Source organism: Crinia signifera, chromosome 5 (assembly GCF_055691185.1).
Source record: "Crinia signifera chromosome 5, ASM5569118v1, whole genome shotgun sequence".
Classification (NCBI taxonomy): Eukaryota; Metazoa; Chordata; class Amphibia; order Anura; family Myobatrachidae; genus Crinia; species Crinia signifera.
In genome coordinates, this window is record NC_139221.1 from 62,513,022 (window position 1) to 62,533,924 (window position 20,903).

The following is a 20,903-nucleotide window of genomic DNA, read 5'->3' on the forward strand; positions in this document are numbered from 1 at the left end:
TGTTAAATTGTGGCTTTGGTTACTACATAACCCAAACAGAACGTCATTATTGTTGTATCTGCATTGTGTAAAAGAAACACATTGCCAGTATCTGCTGCTAGCAAGGTGTGTGACTATCAGGCAGGTATTTGGTTACGTAACAAGTCACTTGATCGTGATGCTGTTGCCCCACCCCTTCTGCCAAGTTGATCTTTGAAGTTGCTTTTCGAGTTTTACTTGACAGGAAATGACAGGTGCCTGAGTACTAGGTCAGCTCTCTGTACATTTCTAGCTATATCCATAATTGTGTCGGAAGGATATCTTTTAGTATTGGATACATCCCATTTAACTGGTGCTGGTCAGCAAATTAGGTGGAAAAATGAGCAAGATCACCAAATTATTCAAGTCGTCCAGCTCTTCCAAAAGCAGGAGAGGGGGTCCGAGTGCTCAGGAGGCTCTGTTCAAACTCCGGGAAACAGAGGAAATGTTAACTAAAAAGCAGGAGTACTTGGAAAAGAAGATCGAGCAGGAACTGGCAAATGCTAGGAGACACGGAACCAAGAACAAGACAGGTTAGCAAAGACGACACTACTGGGATTTCTGTGTAATCCACAGGTGGTGAAATCCACTGACATTACAGGATTACTGTATAATTCACAGGTGGCTAGACCCAGTCTGTTTCATTAAATTATCTTTTTTGTATTGAAGTAGGATAACAAATTGTTCACTTGAATAATCCGTCTTTATACTTCTATAATAACTAGGGCAATTTTGGCTTCTAAATATAATACTATATATATATATATATATATATATATATATATATATATATATATATATATATATATATATATATACACATAACCATGATAACACCCATTTATAAACAGCACAAACAGTACAATATATTCATCACTTTAATAATGCTATTATTGTTATTTTACTTTTTTTGTCCTTGTGTAATGGTGTTTTATATGTTAATATTTAATGTTTTCGAAGCATCGTTCAGTTACTATAGGGTTAAGAAAACATTGTGTAGACATTTTCACAGAAAGCAGCAGCCTTCGGATCCGGGTCTATTCTTAGGACTCAGCAGGAAAGGCGTAACTTGTTTTCTGTTTTTTTCTTATGGCACTGTCATTCCAGTCATTATGGGGGACATTTACCAAAATGGATTCGTAGAAAAAAGGTGTATTCGTAGGGAGAAATACACCTTTTTTTTACGAATTTGTATTTTCGGGATTTACAATCCCAAAAATACAACAATTCGTAGTCCTAAAGATGGAACATTCGTATTTGTAGTTACAAATACGAATGTCTACACCATCGATAGAATACGACAGAAATCACCATTCAAAAGAATGGTGGTTTCTGATTTACTAAGCAGCCGTATGGATAATACGGCTGCTTAGTGGTGTAAAACACCCACGCAAATACGACAGGAAAATAGAACACCATTTTCATGTCGTATTTGCGTTTTTGCCTGCACGGATCAGTCAGATCCGTGCAGGCTTCGGTGTAAAAAAATAGAAAAAAAAATAAATTAAAAAAAAAAACGGCGTGGGGTCCCCCCCACAGCCGAAACCAGCACCAGGCTGACAGAGCCTGGAGCCGGTAATTAAAAATCAGGGAACCCGACAAATAGGGGTTCCCCGATTTTTAACAACCAGCCCCAGGCTCCTGCTCTGGGGCTGGTTCCCAAAATACGGGGGACAAAATGACTAGGGGTCCCCCGTATTTCAAGAACCAGCCCCAGGCAAAACCAGCCAGCGGGTAATGCCACAGCCGGGGGGAGACTTTTTATGCAAGTCCCCCCGGCCAAAGCATTAACCCTACCGACCAGTCAGCCTGGCCAGGGGCCCTGGGGGAGTGGGGACCCCCCCAATAAAGGGGTCCCCCCCCTCCAGGACTTACCTGACCAGGCTGAAGCCTGGTGCTGTCCTCGATGCCCCTGGGCGGTGGGCATCGAGCTGATGGTTTTGTGTAAAAAATAGAATAAAAACCATTGTTTTTTACTGTGGCACTACAAGTGCCAGCAAGCCTCCCCAGCAAGCTGGGACTTGGATAACCACAAGTCCCAGCCTGCTGGGCATTAAAGGGCCCGCTGGGTCTTGTAGTGCCACCGTAAAAAAAATAGTTAAATAAAACACACTGACACCCGTTTTAAATAAAAGTTTAATACACACATTACATACATACTGATACTTACCTTTCTTGATCCCGTAGGTAGCCCTGGTCCTGATGTCCTGTGTCGTCCTCCAGGTCCATGTCGGCTGTCTGCGTCGTCCTCCAGGTCCATGTCGACGGTCCGTGTCGTCCTCCAGGTCCATGGCGGTGTCCGGGTCCGAAGAAATCCATGTTGGAGCTGTGGAAGGAAATCCTACTCACCTGTTCCTGCGCTGAAGAAGTCTTGTCTTGATCCGACGTAGTCCAGGTAATCTTCCTGCTGTCGCCGGTCCCCGCTGTCTCCGCTGTCCGTGCATCGCGCTGAGGAGAGATGCTGAAGTTTCATATTCGGCGCCTCTCCTCAGACTGAATTCTATTGGCCGCCTAGCAGGCCAATCAGGAGCCGAGAAAGTCGGCTCCTGATTGGCCTGCTAGGCGGCCAATAGAATTCAGTCTGAGGAGAGGCGCCGAATATGAAACTTCAGCATCTCTCCTCAGCGCGATGCACGGACAGCGGAGACAGCGGGGACCGGCGACAGCAGGAAGATTACCTGGACTACGTCGGATCAAGACAAGACTTCTTCAGCGCAGGAACAGGTGAGTAGGATTTCCTTCCACAGCTCCAACATGGATTTCTTCGGACCCGGACACCGCCATGGACCTGGAGGACGACACGGACCGTCGACATGGACCTGGAGGACGACGCAGACAGCCGACATGGACCTGGAGGACGACACAGGACATCAGGACCAGGGCTACCTACGGGATCAAGAAAGGTAAGTATCAGTATGTATGTAATGTGTGTATTAAACTTTTATTTAAAACGGGTGTCAGTGTGTTTTATTTAACTATTTTTTTTACGGTGGCACTACAAGACCCAGCGGGCCCTTTAATGCCCAGCAGGCTGGGACTTGTGGTTATCCAAGTCCCAGCTTGCTGGGGAGGCTTGCTGGCACTTGTAGTGCCACAGTAAAAAACAATGGTTTTTATTCTATTTTTTACACAAAACCATCAGCTCGATGCCCACCGCCCAGGGGCATCGAGGACAGCACCAGGCTTCAGCCTGGTCAGGTAAGTCCTGGAGGGGGGGGACCCCTTTATTGGGGGGGTCCCCACTCCCCCAGGGCCCCTGGCCAGGCTGACTGGTCGGTAGGGTTAATGCTTTGGCCGGGGGGACTTGCATAAAAAGTCTCCCCCCGGCTGTGGCATTACCCGCTGGCTGGTTTTGCCTGGGGCTGGTTCTTGAAATACGGGGGACCCCTAGTCATTTTGTCCCCCGTATTTTGGGAACCAGCCCCAGAGCAGGAGCCTGGGGCTGGTTGTTAAAAATCGGGGAACCCCTATTTGTCGGGTTCCCTGATTTTTAATTACCGGCTCCAGGCTCTGTCAGCCTGGTGCTGGTTTCGGCTGTGGGGGGGACCCCACGCCGTTTTTTTTTTTAATTTATTTTTTTTTCTATTTTTTTACACCGAAGCCTGCACGGATCTGACTGATCCGTGCAGGCAAAAACGCAAATACGACATGAAAATGGTGTTCTATTTTCCTGTCGTATTTGCGTGGGTGTTTTACACCACTAAGCAGCCGTATTATCCATACGGCTGCTTAGTAAATCAGAAACCACCATTCTTTTGAATGGTGATTTCTGTCGTATTCTATCGATGGTGTAGACATTCGTATTTGTAACTACAAATACGAATGTTCCATCTTTAGGACTACGAATTGTTGTATTTTTGGGATTGTAAATCCCGAAAATACAAATTCGTAAAAAAAAGGTGTATTTCTCCCTACGAATACACCTTTTTTCTACGAATCCATTTTGGTAAATGTCCCCCTATACTTCACTTAGCTCACCTTTATAATCTCTGCTGGGAGAATTGCTGACGTTCATTGTTGGTCCTGGAAGTGGTTCAGTTTGTGTCTGCTAATGAATAATGAAGTTTCTTTATTAGTGAAGAGAATGCCCAGGTGAAATAGTATCTTGAGAAAGAGAAGATTTGTCTCAATAGGTGGAAACCCAAAACTCTTGGAAGAGATGAATAATAATGAGCAGTGGCGCCGGAACGGGGGGGGGCGAGGGGGCAGCTTGCCCCCCCAAAAAATTACTGAGGCGCTAAAGCAGCTGTGCGGGCGGGCGGCTGATTAATCAGTAATATAGGCGGGCGGGCGGTGGGCTGATTAGGCTTGATCCAGCCTCCCGCCCGTCCGCCTATATTACTGATTAATCGCAGCCGCCCGCCCGCACACAGTGGCGTCACTAGGCGGGTGCGGGGGGTGCGGCCCGCACCGGGTGTCACCTGTCAGTGGGGTGACACCAAAATCAGCCATGCTGCTGCACCCCACTGCCGCTCAGAGCTCTTCCCCACTGTCTGACCACCCGCCCGCCCGCCCGTAGGTAGCTGACAGCCGGGCAGACTGTATGTGCACTGCCCGGCTGTAGTCTCCGGCAGGAGTATCTGTATTTTCACAGATCTCCTGCTGAACTGCCGGGCAGCCAATCAGGAGCGGCTATCAATGCCGCCGCTCCTGATTGGCTGCCCGGCCATCCAGCGGGAGATATGAAAATACAGATTCTCCTGCCGGACTCCGGAGACTACAGCCATCGATTAAAGACGCAGCAGCACTGCCCTGCTCCTGAGTGGCGGGTGAGCTGGGGTGGTAGGCGCTGGTGGCTTCTCCGGAGTAAGTAGCGGGGAAAGCGGGAAGCGGTCTCCGCAGAGACGCGCTGCCGCTATCCGCACGGAGGAGCCCTGCGCCATCTTGCCACGCTCGCCCATTCACTGGACTGTGGGGTGCTTTGAATCTTGCGACGGCTGGCTGATGCCGGAGAGACTTGGAGCTCCCTGTCTACTTTACAACATTTCTCGGTGAGGCTGACTGACGGGTCTTTAGTGGTGAGTGGTGCCTGATTCAGTACACTTGGTGGGCCGGCAATGTTGTACCTGCTTGGATATTTGATTGGGACACTGCTGACAACACTGTGGGGGGAATACCTGGCACTGTGGGGGCATGTGTGGCACTGGGGGGCATATGGCTGGCACTGGGGGCATATGTATTGGACTGTGTGTGCATATCTGGCACTGGGGGCATGTGGGGCATATGTGTTACTGGCACTGTGGGGGCATATGTTTAATGGACATCACATTGTGCGGTGTAATGGGCATCATTGTAAGGGGGGGAATGGGCATTACGGTGTGGGGAGCATTGGGTAATTGCCATCACAGTGTGGGGTGTAATGGGTATCAAGGTGTGCGGCATAATGTGTAATTAGCATCACAGAGTGCGGTGTATCGTGTAATTAGCATTGCGGTGTGGGGCATAATGTGTAACTGGCATCATGTGTGCGGCATTATGTGTAATTGGCATTACTTCATGTGTAATGGGTATAGTTCGCTAAAATGTGCAATCTGACAACCCCTGGATTAATGTCAGTCCTGGTGTCTCTGTATATGCCACTGCCCGGTGTATAATGCCCACGTGTATATGCCGCTGCCCTGTGTATAATGCCTATGCGTAAATGCCGCTGCCCTGTGTATAATGCCCATGCATATATGCCGCTGCCCTGTGTATAATGCCCATGCATATATGCCGCTGCCCTGTGTATAATGCCCACGTGTATATGCCGCTGCCAGTGTGTATAGTGCCCGGGGGTAACATATAGCAATTTAGGGGGCGCCAAAATGAGATTATATCTTGCCCCCCCCAACCTAAAAACGTTCCAGCGCCCCTGATAATGAGCAGTCCCTGTCTTCTGTTGTTGTGTATTTAATAGAGAATATGAGGCACGTTAGGCCAAATATCGGTAATACTGATGGTTACTTGTCAGTTGCTAATGAGTTTGAAGAAACTCAGGAGCCCGAGGTGTGCTCCCTACCACCAGTGCTGTGCCTAAACACGTGCAAAGGGGGCCGTGCGATCGAAGTGGGCCATCTCCCGAAGGAGACGGGCCCCGTTTTTCCCCTAATCCCTCTCAACCATAAGGCCGAAGGGGGGAAAATAGGGAACGGTGGGTCCTCTTCGCCGAAGCTTAGAGAGACCCTCATTCCTCAACCCCCGGAAGGGTTAGGACGGTGGGTCCTCCGCACCCGAAGGTTTGGAGAGACCCTCAGTAGACTTCCCTACGCCTTGCGGCTTAGGGTCGTCCTCGGGGGACCGAAGCTCTCCCCAAAAGGCGAGAGCTTCGGCACATTGGGGAAATGGAAGGCCCGAAAGGGTCGACCACACTACCCAAAAAACGTGACAAAACTACAAAAAACAAGGAACGTGAAAAGTGACAAACGTGAGAGGTTACTTGTCAGTATGTTATATGTAACAGTAATATGTTGTAACCTTTTGCTTTAAAATCAAAATACATTGGTCAGTAAAAATTGGAAATGTACTTCAGTTGCCCAGGGCCGTCTCTCTCCTGAAGTTTTAGGGATTTTGGCAAGTTTTAAATAATAATAAAAAATATTACAGATGAAGCACTTTAAGGGTTAAAGAGCATACAAAATGATGTCTCTATGTCACCCAACTCTCTTGTGTCACAGTTACACAGGGGACACACCGAGAGACAGACACACATAGAAAAGATACTGGTAATAACAAAGTAATTGGTCCTACAGTATATGTAAAGTATCTGCCTGGGGCACATTAGAACTCTGTTTGTTCATTCTGCTGAGGGTAATAAAGTTTTGACAGAACATCATCTACAGATGAGATCACTTACACCTATTACTGATGGAGTCATACAAGTGGCAGCCATTTTTATAGAGTCCAAAATGAGAACTATGTAAATAACCAAGCCTTAATGGCTTCCGCATTGGAGAGAGAGAGAGAGAAGGTTACTGGCTCACATTAAGTACTGCTAGTGGCAGTACCCAAATGTGTCCTTACACTTAGATTCCATGCGCAGTATGGCACAAGATGCCTGACACGAGTGAGCCGCCAAGTCCTGTGGAACTCTGCATCTGTCAAGTATTTTTTCAAGGTTTTTGCCCCCAAAATTCTTCATCATTGCAAAAGTATGTGCAAAAGGGTGCAGCTGCTATAGTTTGTGCCCAACTCCCACACAGCTGACTTAGAGATGGTCATGCTAATATTCTGAAATCAGCGGCATATCTTGGCTGTATATTTGCATTATTTAAATTACATTTGTATTTTATTTTTAAAATGAAATCCATCTCCGTTGGCATTCCTAAAGCCCCAGCTTTAGACAAGAATAAAAAAGATATCGCTCAGAAGGGCCATTCTGAGTGATATAAATATATATATTTTAAATCCAGTGTGTACACTCCATATCATTAATGATGCGCACAGTGCCAAATTAAGCCTTCGGGGGGCCCGGGGCACTTTAGACAGGGGGGCCCCTTGCACTTGTCATTACTGGCCGCAAACTGCATGGGAGAATATTACACTGTCAAAACACAGGCAGTATAAACTTGGTCAATGGGTAACTGCAGGGGATATATATATATATATATATATATATATATATATATATATATACATACACACACACACACATACACACACACATACATACATACATACATACATACATACATACATACATACATACATACATACCACGTGAAAAGCTTGTGTTTGTCCCTCTGCACCTTACTCTGTAGGAGACCTCACATCCCCAGTGCTGCCTCTGATTAAAAACCCTCCCATGACTAGGCTGCTGCTGCTGTTCTCCATGGGCCTGCGAAGCATGTAAAGAGCTCCACCAATCAGAGCTCAGCACAAACATCTCAGCCTCTGCCCTCTGGTGCAAAGTGTCATGGGACTTAGTCAACTCCAAGTAATGCATTGCACACTTGTGCAGTTGCTGTGCCTTGGCTCCCGATGCTCATCACCATTAATCATTATCACATTGGCAGATAGGTGAAGCTGCAGCACTACCCCACTCCCATGCACAAAACCTTTAGCTAAAAAAAAAAAAATGTTTTTAAAATACATGCCAACCATAGGGGGCCCCTAGCTAGAGGGGGCCCAGGGGTACTGATCCCTTCTTGTGCCCCCATTATAATCCGGCCCTGGATGCGCAGTCCCAGTAACTAATCTAGTTCCGTATGTACGCACTAGCTAGTTGATCGGCGGCACTGCTGATATAATAAACTATATTGGTGGTCCCTCTAGTAGTCTAGTGTGTATGGGGCTTAACTCATAGTACTCTCAAGCATGCTAATGGAGGCATCTAACAGCTTTTTGTTGTAAAATGTATGCCCTTATAGTATTTCTGCACTTTGCTCCATTGCAACACAGTATTATTTTTTTTTGCTGACACTGGGCCTGATTCTGATTAGGAAGTAAAGCAAAAAAAAACCCAAAAAATTAACTTTGTATCTGGTATAAACCATTTCGCCATGCAAGGGAAACAAATATATATATATATATATATATATATACTGTATATTTTTTCCATACAGGGCAAATACTGCCTGCTTTTGCATGTAGTCCACAATTGTTAGACGTGCTTTATTTTTACACTGCAATTACATTTCAGTTTGAACACACCCACCCAAATCTATGGGGAACAATTGTCATTGCTTAATACCTCAAAATACCCATTTTCGGTAGTAAACCATAAAAATATCTCTGATACCTGCTGCAATTCCTCCATTCCCGCCTACAGCCACATCCCCTATAATTTTCTATGGCTGATGCGATGCTGTGAGATTTATCAAGTCCTGGAATGCAAAGCAGTTACCGCCATCTGAGAATGGTAGTAGTCTGTTGTAGCCCTAGGGACTTCACCAAAAATGGCCACTGCGCATGTTGTCAAAAGGAATCAATCAGCTGCTACCTATTATTTAAAAAAAAATGTGTTTTATAAAGACTAGCTACACACTGTTACTATGGGACACTTCTTGACTGTTTAGAAGATTTGATACATCTCCCCCTGTATCCAGGAGCAGGTTAATGCTAGTGAAGGCCTCCATTGACCACCAGTGTTGTAGCTAGGGTTGCCAGACCATCCCTCCCGTCTCTTTTTAAATCTTTTCTCTTTTTGCCCACTCCTCTTATTAGAGAGAGAGTGAGAGAGAGGATGTTAAGAAGCGAGAGACAGTGTAATGGTGTGTACACACGGTGCGATATGGCTTCCGATGTTGCCAATATAGTGAACATCGGAAGCCATATCGCATGCCAATTGTGTACTTTTTAGGGCTTGCGAGCCCGATGCGCTGCCGATGCGCGCTCCCGTGTGAGCGCAAATCGGCAGTGACATAGTGAGGGCAGGCAAGACTATATAGTGCAGATCTGTACTATATAGTCTTTGTGCCTTATATACTCACATAGCTCCGGCAGCCAGATGGGGCTTCTCCTGGGGCTGCAGGGCTGATGCGCAGTGACCCGGAAGTCTGCCGTATAGAGGAGGGCGGGGGTGTGGCCTCTGATGTATGCATGGGGGGCGGCGGGGGGAAGCTGTTGCTGTGCCGCGGCCCCGGGTGTGAGTCGCAGCACCCTGCCATCTGTGCCCCTGCCCGGCACCTGCAGCAGCGTGAGGATGGTGACCGGTATCGTACTGTCCTCTCTTCTCTCCTTCATGCCGTGCGATGCGAGTCCCGATGTGATCAGATCGCATTGGGGCTCGCATCGCATGGCATGTCGACTGTGTGTACACACCGTTAGAAAGAGAGATCAGGAGAGAGGGAAGTGAGAGAGACAGATGGAGATGTAAGATTCATCATTATGGAGAAGTGGTATCAGCATACGCTATGGAGGTCATTCTGGTTGACCTGCAAAGCTTTGCGAGTCAACTAACGCACAAACGCCCGCCGTACGCATGCAGATTTCACCCACACACATGCGAATGGATGTTTTGCATAAACATCCATTTGCAGCTTGTGTGCGGGGACGAAATAATTTGTCACGGGCGAATTACCATGGGAACACCCAGTGTTTTCATGAGCGCCCATGAAACGCTGGGCGTGACTCGTGTCTGTGGCCCCCTGCCCGCACTGCTCCATGCAAACAGGCCGGCGATTGTACAAGTCGCTGCGTCCGCTCGCAAACGGAGCCTGTACATGAGTATAAATGCTTATGCGCAGACACAAAACATCGCTCAACTGTGCGAATGTGCAGGGGAGCATGTAAAGCAGAATGACCTCCTATGTGCGCTAATACCACTTCTCCCCCAGCCAGGTATAGTAACATAGTAATCAAGGTTGAAAAAATGTCAATCCATCGGGTTCAACCTATCTAACGTCTAACTAATGACTTGAGTAAGTCATATCTATAGGATTCCCTTAGTGGCCACAAATGTATCCAGTTCTGATTTAAATTAATTAACAGTAGTTGCTGTAACCACCCCACCGGCAATGAGTTCCAGAATGTTACTGCTCTTATGGAGAAGAATCCTCTTCTTAATTCAGTACGGAATTTCCTTTCCTTGAGCCTCAGTACATGCTCAGTATAGGCCAGTATCTCCCAGTTCCATATGATTCCCAATCCTGTATTTGTACATACTAATCATATCACCTCTCAACCTCCATTTCTCCAGTGAAAACATATTCAGCCTGGTTAACCGATCTTTGTATTCTAGCGATTCAAGACCTTTTACTAGCTTAGTTGCCCTTCTCTGTATAATGTGTCTGGTGTGTGCCTCTGTCTATATCGGCGCTGGTGACCTCTGCAGCTATCGATTTCGACAGCTGCAGGTGGCGTTGCCCTATCCTCCACAGTGGGAACAGCACTGTCCCTGGCTTAGAAGGATCTATCTGCACTGCACAGGAGATTTTGTGTGAGTAGCCAGATCTCGTACATGCCCAGTTCAGCTGGCCGTGCAGTGTGACACAACGTGCCAGTGCTAAGCTGATGAACTGTGCACTCAAGGGGAGATTGCCTTCATACATCGATTTTGTTCCTTCTTCACCTCACTAATGAGCAGGAAGTGGCATAATAAGTGCTGCCATAATACACAGGGTCAGATTAACAACGGGGCGAATGGAACTGCAGCTTGAGGCCTCCACATAAAAATAGGTCCATCATCAGCATGATGATCACCATACAGACACTACAGGGCCATAAATCCTAAGTATTAAAATTTCAGTTCTATTTTACATATTTATGCAATCATCATACTTTTATATATTGGATTGAGACACTGGAGTGTATAGTGTATTGCCGCTACATGCCTACATGGCATTGGCCTCACCTATTTTTATAATAGGCCCTGGAACATATCCAGCTTCAGGCCCACTAGTCTCTTATTCCAGGCCTGATAGTACATATACCCCAGGGTGTAGAGAGAGAAAGAGAGAGAGAGAGAGGGTGTCAGGGAGAGATCTAGGGAAGTGAGAGAAAGAGACAGATAGGGTGTCAGGAAGAGATAGAGGGAAGTGATAGAACAAGACAGAGAGGGTGTCAGGGAGAGATAGAGGGAAGTGAGAGAAAGAGACAGTGGTGTCAGGGAGAGATATAGGGAAGTGAGAGAAAGAGACAGAGAGGGTATCAGGGAGAGATAGAGGGAAGTGAGAGAAAGAGACAGTGGTGTCAGGGAGAGATATAGGGAAGTGAGAGAAAGAGACAGAGAGGGTATCAGGGAGAGATAGAGGGAAGTGAGAGAAAGAGATAGAGAGGGTGTCAGGGAGAGATAGAGGGAAGTGAGAGAAAGAGACAGAGGGTGTCAGGGAGAGATAGAGGGAAGTGAGAGAAAGAGACAGAGAAGGTGTCAGGGAGAGATAGAAGGATGTGAGAGAGACAGAGAGGTTGGTGGCAGGGAGAGATAGAGGGATGTGAGAGAAAGAGACAGAGAGGGTGTCAGGAAGAAATAGAGGGAAGTGAGAGAAAGAGACAGAGAGGGTGTCAGGGAGAGATAGAGGGAAGTGATAGAATGAGACAGAGAGGGTGTCAGGGAGAGATAGAGAGAAGTGATAGAAAGAGACAGAGAGGGTTTCAGGGAGAGATAGAGGGAAGTGATAGAATGAGACAGAGAGGGTGTCAGGGAGAGATAGAGAGAAGTGATAGAAAGAGACAGAGAGGGTTTCAGGGAGAGATAGAGGGAAGTGATAGAAAGAGACAGAGAGGGTGTCATGGAGAGAGAGGGAAGTGAGAGAAAGTGACAAAGGATGTAATGAAAAGAGAAGGCAGCAAGAGAGAGAATGTCAGTGACAGAGAGGTTGAAAGAGAGCAGCAGCAGCAGCATAGTCTATTTAGACTCTTTAACCTTTTGAGTGCCAATGTTGATGTGAGAAATGTGCAAAATATCTGCTAGAAATGCCAGGGTTGAAGTTATTGCCGGCAAATGATTTCAAGTCCATTAATTGAAGTTTTGTTAAAATAGAAACATAGAATTTGATGGCAGATAAGAACCATTTGTCCCATCTAGTCTGCCTCTTTTTTATCCAAGATTTTATTTAGTTTACAGTTGCCAACTTTTATTATATATATATGTATAATCAAAAATATATTTTCTACAAAGATTTTTTCTGCATAATATCCTTTGTACATAAATATACTACAATTTGTAAAAGTAGATACTCTACAAAGATTCAATACACAATGACTAATCGTTAATGTTATACATTCCAATATCCTTAAAACATGGATAATATATATTATAAATTTGAATGTTTGGATTGAGAAGATTATATATGTAACATTTTCTAAATAAGCCATATGTATAACTACAACTTTTACTTGTTGTATATGATGTCTACCTTTCTACACCTCAATAAAAAAGATTCTTACAAAAAAAAAAAACATTGCTCCAAAAAAATAACACATCTCCTACAGTAACATTGGCCCTCCAAGGGTTAAGTTATATGTCACAACTGCGGGGTATCACATATATACATTTTTGGTCTAAAATGAGGTGCAAGTTTTTGCCTGCTGTAGGGAAACCATGCCGATGATGTTACTGCATATGCTGTATCATAGATGGGGGCAAGTACACAGAGATTGCTGTTCCTGTGTAATCAGGAAGGCCTGAGATATTGTTATTTGCCAACAGGGACCTTTCTAACAATAGCAGCCTCACCTTTATCCATCTGTGCTGCCTATTGCTATTTAACAGCATAGATAAATTAATTGGAAGTTACATTCAAATGGAAGTCAACTTCATGCAATTCTAATGCTTTTGTTCAATGTTTTTTATGTATTTTTTTTAACTTCAATAGGTTTTTATTGAAAAAAAAATTTCACAGTACAATATGAGGGAATACAATAACAATACGAACAGGAAGGGGGGGGCAGGGAAGCCGGGAGGGGAAGAACAGGGGGGGGAGGGAGGGGAGGGGAGAGGGGAGGGGGTACGGACTTAAGGACTGGGAGATACCACACTGCGCAGAGCGGGTAAACTAAAGCAATCAAACATCAGACATAGGGAATGGGTAATATTCTTTGCATGCGAGATGGTCTTAAGAGCCATAGTAGTGGTGGTAGCGGCAATAGACATAGTCCAAAGCGTAGAGTGCGGTAATAACAGTATAAAGAGAACAAAAGAATCTAGGCAACCATTCAACAAATAAAACCGGGAAAAAGCAGTAAAACCTTATGTTCCCCAACCACGGAGGAGGTAATGGTGGGGGGTGATTGTCCCAGGCAACAGGTCTAAGGGGGGTTTTTGGGTATTCACGACTCTACAGGTTCGTTGAGACTAAATTGTCTGGGGTCTGAGGCGGATGGAGGTGGGAAAATTCTGGATCCATCACCCTCAGTTATGTATGTGTGCCACAGGTGCCACCGGGGGTGGACAGAGGATGCCGGGGGCGTGGATAGGGAGGGGCCATTCTCCATCATAAAGTGATAGTTTATCTTCAGGATCACCTGTAACAAGGATGGAGGGTTTGGTTGTTTCCACTGCTGTGCTAGAGCAGCCCTAGCAGCTATGAAGATGTGACCAAGTACCAACCTCTTCTCAATAGGGATTTCTTGGGGGTAGACGTGAAGGAGGGCTAGGGATGGATCATGGGGGACTGGGGAGTTAAGAACCGAGGATGCTAACTCGAGTACTTCAGACCAATATTTGTGAATATGGGGACAGGACCAGAAGATATGAAAGATGCTTCCCACTTGCCCACATTGTCTCCAGCATTTATTGGAGCAGGATGGCCAGAAGGAGTGCAAGCGTTCAGGGGTCATGTATGTTCTGTTAATTAGTTTGACCTGCATCTCTGTATGGTTCAGACACCGGGAAAATTCAAAGGAAGTAAGGAAAATGAGACGCCATTCAGCAGAGGAGAAGGTTCTCCCGAGATCTGTTTCCCATTTCTTATGTGCTGGGGCTTTTGTGAAAGAGGGGGGGGTAATAAGAGTCTTGTACCAGAAGGATATATCGTGTTTGGTGTAGGGGTTGAAAGGCCTGGAGCAAATAATCTGGTCGGTGGGTTGAGAGCGAGGTAGTTTTGCGATAGAGGAGGAGTTCCACCAATGAGTTATTTGAATGAAGTGTAGGTATTCAGATGCAGGTAGATGAAAGCTTTTTCGTAGAGAGTCAAAGGGGAGGGGAGAATGGGAGTCCAGGATGTCACCTGATGTGTGAATGCCTCGGGCTTTCCAGGAGCTCAGGTTTAGGTTCGGGATCAATTTAGCAATGGTGGAGATGGAGACATAGGGGATGTTGCTCGTGTCATTGCCTAAGGTGGAAAGAAGCTGGTCCCAGGCTAGAAGGGAAGCTCTAGTTGATGGGAGGAGGCGTGTTAAAGATGGCCTGAGGGTTCGAGGTAGTCTGAAAAAGTCGGTTAGGGGTATGTTAGGGGTCATAGACTGCTCGATAGAGACCCAGCTCGTCTGAGGGTCAGGTTCTGAAAAACGTTTGATGGGGGCCACGAGGGCAGCTAGCTGGTATATGTGTAAGTCCGGGAGGTCTAGGCCTCCTAGCGCCTTAGGGAGATGGAGTCTAGCTCTAGCTATCTTAGGGGGTTTGTTCGCCCAAATATATTTTGACATGATGGTCGTGCAAGTCTTGAGGGCTTTCTGGGGAAACTTATAGGGGATGGTCCTGAACAAGTACATTAGCTTTGGCAAAAGAGACATTTTAAAGGCTGCCATACGACCCATCCAAGATATATCAAAAGCGGACCAGGAGTTGGCGATGGAAGACAGGTTATTTAACAAGGGGGTGAGATTGGCTTCAAAGACTTTGGATGTGATGGAGGGGATTTTGATTCCTAGATACTTTAGAGAGCTACATTGCCAGTTGTAATGGTAAGACGCCTGTAGTTGGTGGGTCTGGGAGGAAAGGTTGATGGGGAGAGCATCTGTTTTTGTAGTATTAAGCTTGTAGTATGAGGCTCTACTGTATGCCTCTAGAATGTCGTGCAGGGGGGGGAGTGTTAAAGTGGGGTTGGAGATGAATAGCAGGACATCGTCTGCAAAGAGACTAATTTTGTGACTTTCCGGACCTATTTGGAGACCATTCACTCGTGGATCATTTCGTATAGTTATGGCCAGGGGCTCGATTGAGAGAACGAATATGAGGGGGGATAGGGGGCAGCCCTGTCTGGTGCCGTTTGTAATTTGAAAGGGGTCAGACAGGAACCCATTACTGAGAACCCGCGCTGAGGGGGAGCTATATAGAGTCAGTATAGATCTGAGGATGTGCCCTGAGAAACCAAAGCGGCGGAGGACTTCCTGCATGTAATGCCAATTTAATCTGTCAAACGCCTTTTCTGCGTCTAGGGAAAGTAGGAGAAGGCCTTGGTCATGTGACAGGGAGTCGATTACGTCAAATACACGTCTGGTGTTGTCCGAGGCCTGTCTACCTGGGACAAATCCGGTTTGGTCGGGGTGTATTAGAAGGGGTAGGACTTGATTGATGCGAGTTGCCATCAGTTTAGCAAACAATTTGATGTCACAATTTAATAAAGCAATGGGTCTATAGTTCTGGCACAGGGATGCGTCCTTTCCAGGTTTGAGTATCGTGACTATACGTGCTTCCAGTAGTTCAGGGGGGGCCTGTCCAGAGGAAGAGAGGTCATTAAAAAGATTGGTTAGTGTTAGCGTTATCTGGTCTGTGAAGGTTTTGTAGAAGTCCGTGATGAATCCGTCGGGGCCTGGGGCTTTGTTGCGCGGGAGGGATTTTATAGCGGTTTGTACTTCAGTAGGAGACCAGGGGGCATTAAGGATAGCTAGATGCTCCGGGGAGATGGAGGGGATATGTATTTTATCTAGAAATGACGAGATCGATTCGGCCGAGGGTTGGGGAATGGAGATGTCAGAGGATAGGTTGTAAAGTTTAAAGTAGTATTGGGCAAATTGATTCGCTATATCTTTAGGGTTGATGATTTTGGCATTATCAGGGGAAATGATGTGTTTGATTTTATTCCTAGCTTGTTGAGCCCTTAACTTTCTAGCTAGCATTCTGCCCGATCTATGGCTGAATAGGTAGAATTTGTGGCGCAACTTGTTTAAGGCGAAATGTGTGCGGGCTAGAAGGAGTTTTTGGATCTGGCTACGTACGTTGGAGATCTCCTTTTTAAGTTCTCTGGATGGGGACGTCTTATTTTGGGTTTCCAGGTCCTTTAATTTAAGTTCTAGCTCCTGCTGGGACTTAACTGAGCGGCGTTTCAAGGCCGCACCCGCTTGAATTGCAGCACCCCTAATGACTGCTTTTAAGGCGCACCAATGGTTTGTAATAGAGGTGTCCTGTGGGGAATTAGTTGAGAGGTAGTTGTTGATGGCGGTTAGTATAGAGGATTTAGAGGTAGGGTCTTTAAGAAGATGGGGGAAGAGTCTCCATGGTCTAGGGGGGTTATTTGAGGAGCGGGAATTCCACTTCCACATGACGGGGGCATGGTCTGACCAAGTGATGGGGAGGATGTCTGTATCCTTAGTGTGCTGCAGGGTCCATTTATCACATATTATAAAATCAATCCTAGAGTAGGAGTTGTGGACTGGCGAATAAAAAGTGTATTCGCGACCTGAGGGGAATCTAGATCTCCAAGTGTCGTATAAGTCGAATTCTAAAAGGAGGTTACGGAATGCATGGGACGGGCCTGTTTCACTTGAGGATGAAGAAGAGGGGGGGGGGGTCTGGATTTGTCCAATTTTGGGTCTAGGGCAAGGTTGAAGTCACCTAGCAGAACCAGGTGGCCTCTTCTCGTTTTTTGTATCAGGAGAAGTAGTTTATGCAGGAAAGGGATTTGGTTGGAGTTGGGGGCGTAAAGACAGACAATGGTAGCCTGACTGTCTTCCAGAAGGCCAGTGAGGATAAGTTATCTGCCATTTTTGTCTTGTACTTGGGATTGCAAGGTAAACGATGTATGTTTACTGAACAGGATGGCCACCCCATTCCGTTTGGTCGGCCCATTTGCAAAATAGGCTGTGGGGTAGTTTGAGTCCCTGAATAATGGGGGATTCGTGGAGTTAAAATGGGTCTCCTGAATGGCTACCACATCTGCTTTTTGTTTGTGGAAGAAAGATAGGGCTAAGCGACGTTTATTGGGGGAGTTCAACCCCTTTACGTTTAAGGACATAAAATTAGTCATGGTGACTCAAGGAGGTTTGTGATGGGGAAAAGCAGGTGGTAAGAGTGGGATTCTGCCTTCAAGGGTATACTGTACTGTCCGTCTGGAGAAGAGAAGGGGGGGGCAGGGGTTGGGAGCATAGGGAGGGAGGTGGGGGCGAGAACGGGGGGGGACAGGGGAGAAAGCGGTAGGAAGGGGAGAGAAAGGTCCGGTATATTGGACCTGCATGACTACTGCAGAGGGGAGGGGGGGGAGGAGAGAATGTGCAGTAGTATGAATTACTTCGGGGTGGTGGCTTGGGTCGCCTAGTGAGCGGCCGCCACTCACTTGTAAATAAAATGCGGCTGTGGAAGAGGATTTGTAGTATAGTCTAATCTAGGGGACACAATAATCCTAAGAGAGAAACAAACATAAGGTACTAAACAAGTAGGACCTGAGGTTAGCAAACAAACATCTAGCATAACAAATGTCAATACAGAATTCAAAATAAGACAACTGGAATGACCTACAACCTGGGAAAGCAAGAGGACAAATTGGCATAATACTTATCAATCGTGTCCCGACCCGGTGGTAGGGACCACAGGTATGTAGTCAACCAGATCGTTGTCTAAGTCGACTGGGTACAGGGAGAGGTGTCGTTCAGGTAGTGGACCAGTCCTTTTGCGGCAGCTTCTGGCGGTTGGATTCTTTGGGTTTGTTGACCGAAATGTCCCAATCTAGAAGGAGCTTGATCCCGGCGTCCAGTGATGAGATCATGTAGGTGGAATCTTCGTAGTAAATTAGGAGCTTGACCGGGAATCCCCACCGGTACCTGATGTCGTGGTTTCTGAGTGCTGTCGTAATAGGGGCGAGTGCACGTCTATTGGCCATTGTTGCGGGAGAGAGGTCTTGAAAAATCTGTAGTCCGCCCAGGGTGTCTGAATGTTTGGACTCTCTGGCTGCCTTCAAGATTTGCTCCTTGACGGTGAAGAAGTGCACTCTGAGGAGGGTGTCTCTGGGGAGGTCAGGAGAGACCGTCTTGGGGCGGGGGAGGCGGTGTATACGGTCAATCAGTAGCTCTTTGGAGTCTGCAGAGGGGAGGAGTTTACGGAACAGGGAGGTGGCAAAGTCCTCTAGTTCAGAATTAGCTACTGAGTCGGGTATGCCTCTGATTTTTATGTTGTTACGGCGGGATCTGTCCTCCAGGTCCGCCAGCTTGGACTTGAATTGGTCGAGGTCACTCTGTTGGTTCTCGTAGGATGTAATCAGGTCGTTGTGTGACTCAACCAATTCGTCAAGTCTGCGTTCCAGCTGATCCGTGCGCTCCCCTATAGCTACTAGCTCCGTTTTGACTTCACGGATGGCGGACTTCAGGTCTTTGGTCAGCTCTGCCTGGAATGCCGAGAAAACTTGACAGAGAGATTTCATTGTTACCGGTGCCTCCGAGTTAAAGTCTAGCTCCCCAAGCCCAATTGAAGGGGAAAACTCTTTTGACGCACCCCTGGAGTGGGGGGACAAGGTGGGGGGGTTCCCCATGGCTGAGGCAGGTAGCGAGGCTTTTTTCGGAGGGAGTGGAATTTTGGAGAGGGCAACCTGTTTGACCCTTTTGGATGGCATGATGAAGGTGGAGAGCACTCGTGGTGTTGCGAAGTGAATTATCGAGGTGAAAATGGTACCGGGGGGAGGGAGTTACGGTATTTACCTAATCATGGTGTCCTCAAGGGTTGGTTAATATAAAGTGAGTGGCAGTCTGTGTAGTGGGGTTTCACATCCGGGCAGGGATTCCAGCCCACAATAATGCCTGGAGGCTATTAAGCTGTGTGGCGTGGGGAGCAGGTGGGAGATGTTTCTGGCTTGTGGATTGTAGCCTTGAGCAGCAGTATGGGTGAGCCTGGAGGCAGCGTTCTGCTAAGTGCTGGATAACAGGCCCTGCTGCAGGATAGGGGTACGAGAAGGGTGGACCCAGGCCTGTGGAGAGCAATAATATATTTCCCCCAGAGAGGGGGAGGGAGGATAGAGGGGGGGTCCTCTGAAAGTGGGCCCTTCTAATATAGCAGCAGGTCTGTGAGGCTTCCTCTGAAGGTCAGAGAGGGGAATGCAGGTGTGACAGCACAGAGGTGTGTACTCACAGATGGTCTGTAGTGGGGACTGTAGGCTCTGCAGGCTGTGCTGCTCCTTGATGATCTGCGCCAGGTGAAGTGGCGAATCCGCCGGCCCTGCTCTGCCTGGGGCCGCCTGTAGGCTTCTGGTGGGCTAATCGGGGGCACAGGGTCCTCCCCGGATACCAGTGAGCCCAGGCTTGGAGGTACTGTCCCCGTAGAGCTGGCTCGCGGCCGCCACAAGCTTTCTGGAGGTCCGCGGCGGCCTGCTGCCGAAATCGAGCCCCCGGCTCCGGCCTCGCGCCTAGGCCGCAACCCGCAGAAGCGCTTAAAAGCACTTCCCGGCTCCGCGGAAGGGGCAGCGGGTCTCCGGAGCACAGGGGGGGAGTTGAGGAAGGGGTGCGGAGGTTCAGCTGCTGTCGGGGCTTGCTGCAAGGGGTCCCAAGCGGCTTATAAGCGGGAGCAGAGCGCCAGTGCGACCGTTCAGGATGGCCGCCAAGCCACGCCCCGTTTTTTATGTATTTTAAGCGACTTTGAGTCCTATGGGAGAAAAGCACTATATAGATAAAATTATTGTTATTACTGCTGCCTGTGAGCAGCATCATCAAGATGGCACCGCAAATGGATGCCTAGGAACTGTGCCACTCAGCCATATGTACCCCCATGTCTCCCCTGTCTCGCACACTGAATAGCAACCTGAAACTGTACTGTCCCTGCTTAACTGTTACCTAACTGGCTGAGTTACACTGACCCGTGGCGTCACTAATGGCTGCCTAGGCGCTGTGCAGCTCAGCGAATGTATGTTCCCTGTGTGATAACTGTACTGTCCCTGCTTATATTGTTACCTACCTGGCTGTTGCAATGATCAGTGGTGCCGCTGATGGCTGCCTAGGCACTGTGCAGCTCAGCGGATATATGTTCCCTGCGTCTACAATACCCAGAGCACATCTAGCATATACCTGTATGTGTTATGTAAATCTGTACTGTCACTGATTAACGACTGTTGCACAACAATCCAAACCCAATTCCTAGTATACGCAAGTATACCTGGCCAATTAAGCTGATTCTGAGTTGAGTCTGAAGATGAATATCAAGCAGTACATCCAGGATAGCAGAGAACATCTTGTTGCGCAGGCAGAGGCATACCTAGATATTCGTAGGCCCCATAGCAAACGTTGTAAGGGCCTCCATTTAGCAACTGATGGTGATAAATGTATGTAAAACATAATAGTTAGATAGCAAAGATGGGCCCCTCCAGCTCTGGGCCCCGTAGCAGCTGCACCCC

General features: G+C 47.3%; 1 protein-coding gene across 1 annotated transcript in view; it reads left to right on the plus strand.

The window, feature by feature from the left end:
* Positions 1-226: 226 nt before the first annotated feature.
* CHMP4C (charged multivesicular body protein 4C) overlaps positions 227-20,903 on the plus strand; it is a 34,804-nt gene continuing 14,127 nt past the window's right edge. The window contains exon 1 of the mRNA XM_083186240.1: positions 227-551. Coding sequence (XP_083042366.1) covers positions 359-551 — 193 coding nt within the window. The 5' untranslated portion in view covers positions 227-358. The remainder of the gene's footprint in view (positions 552-20,903) is intronic.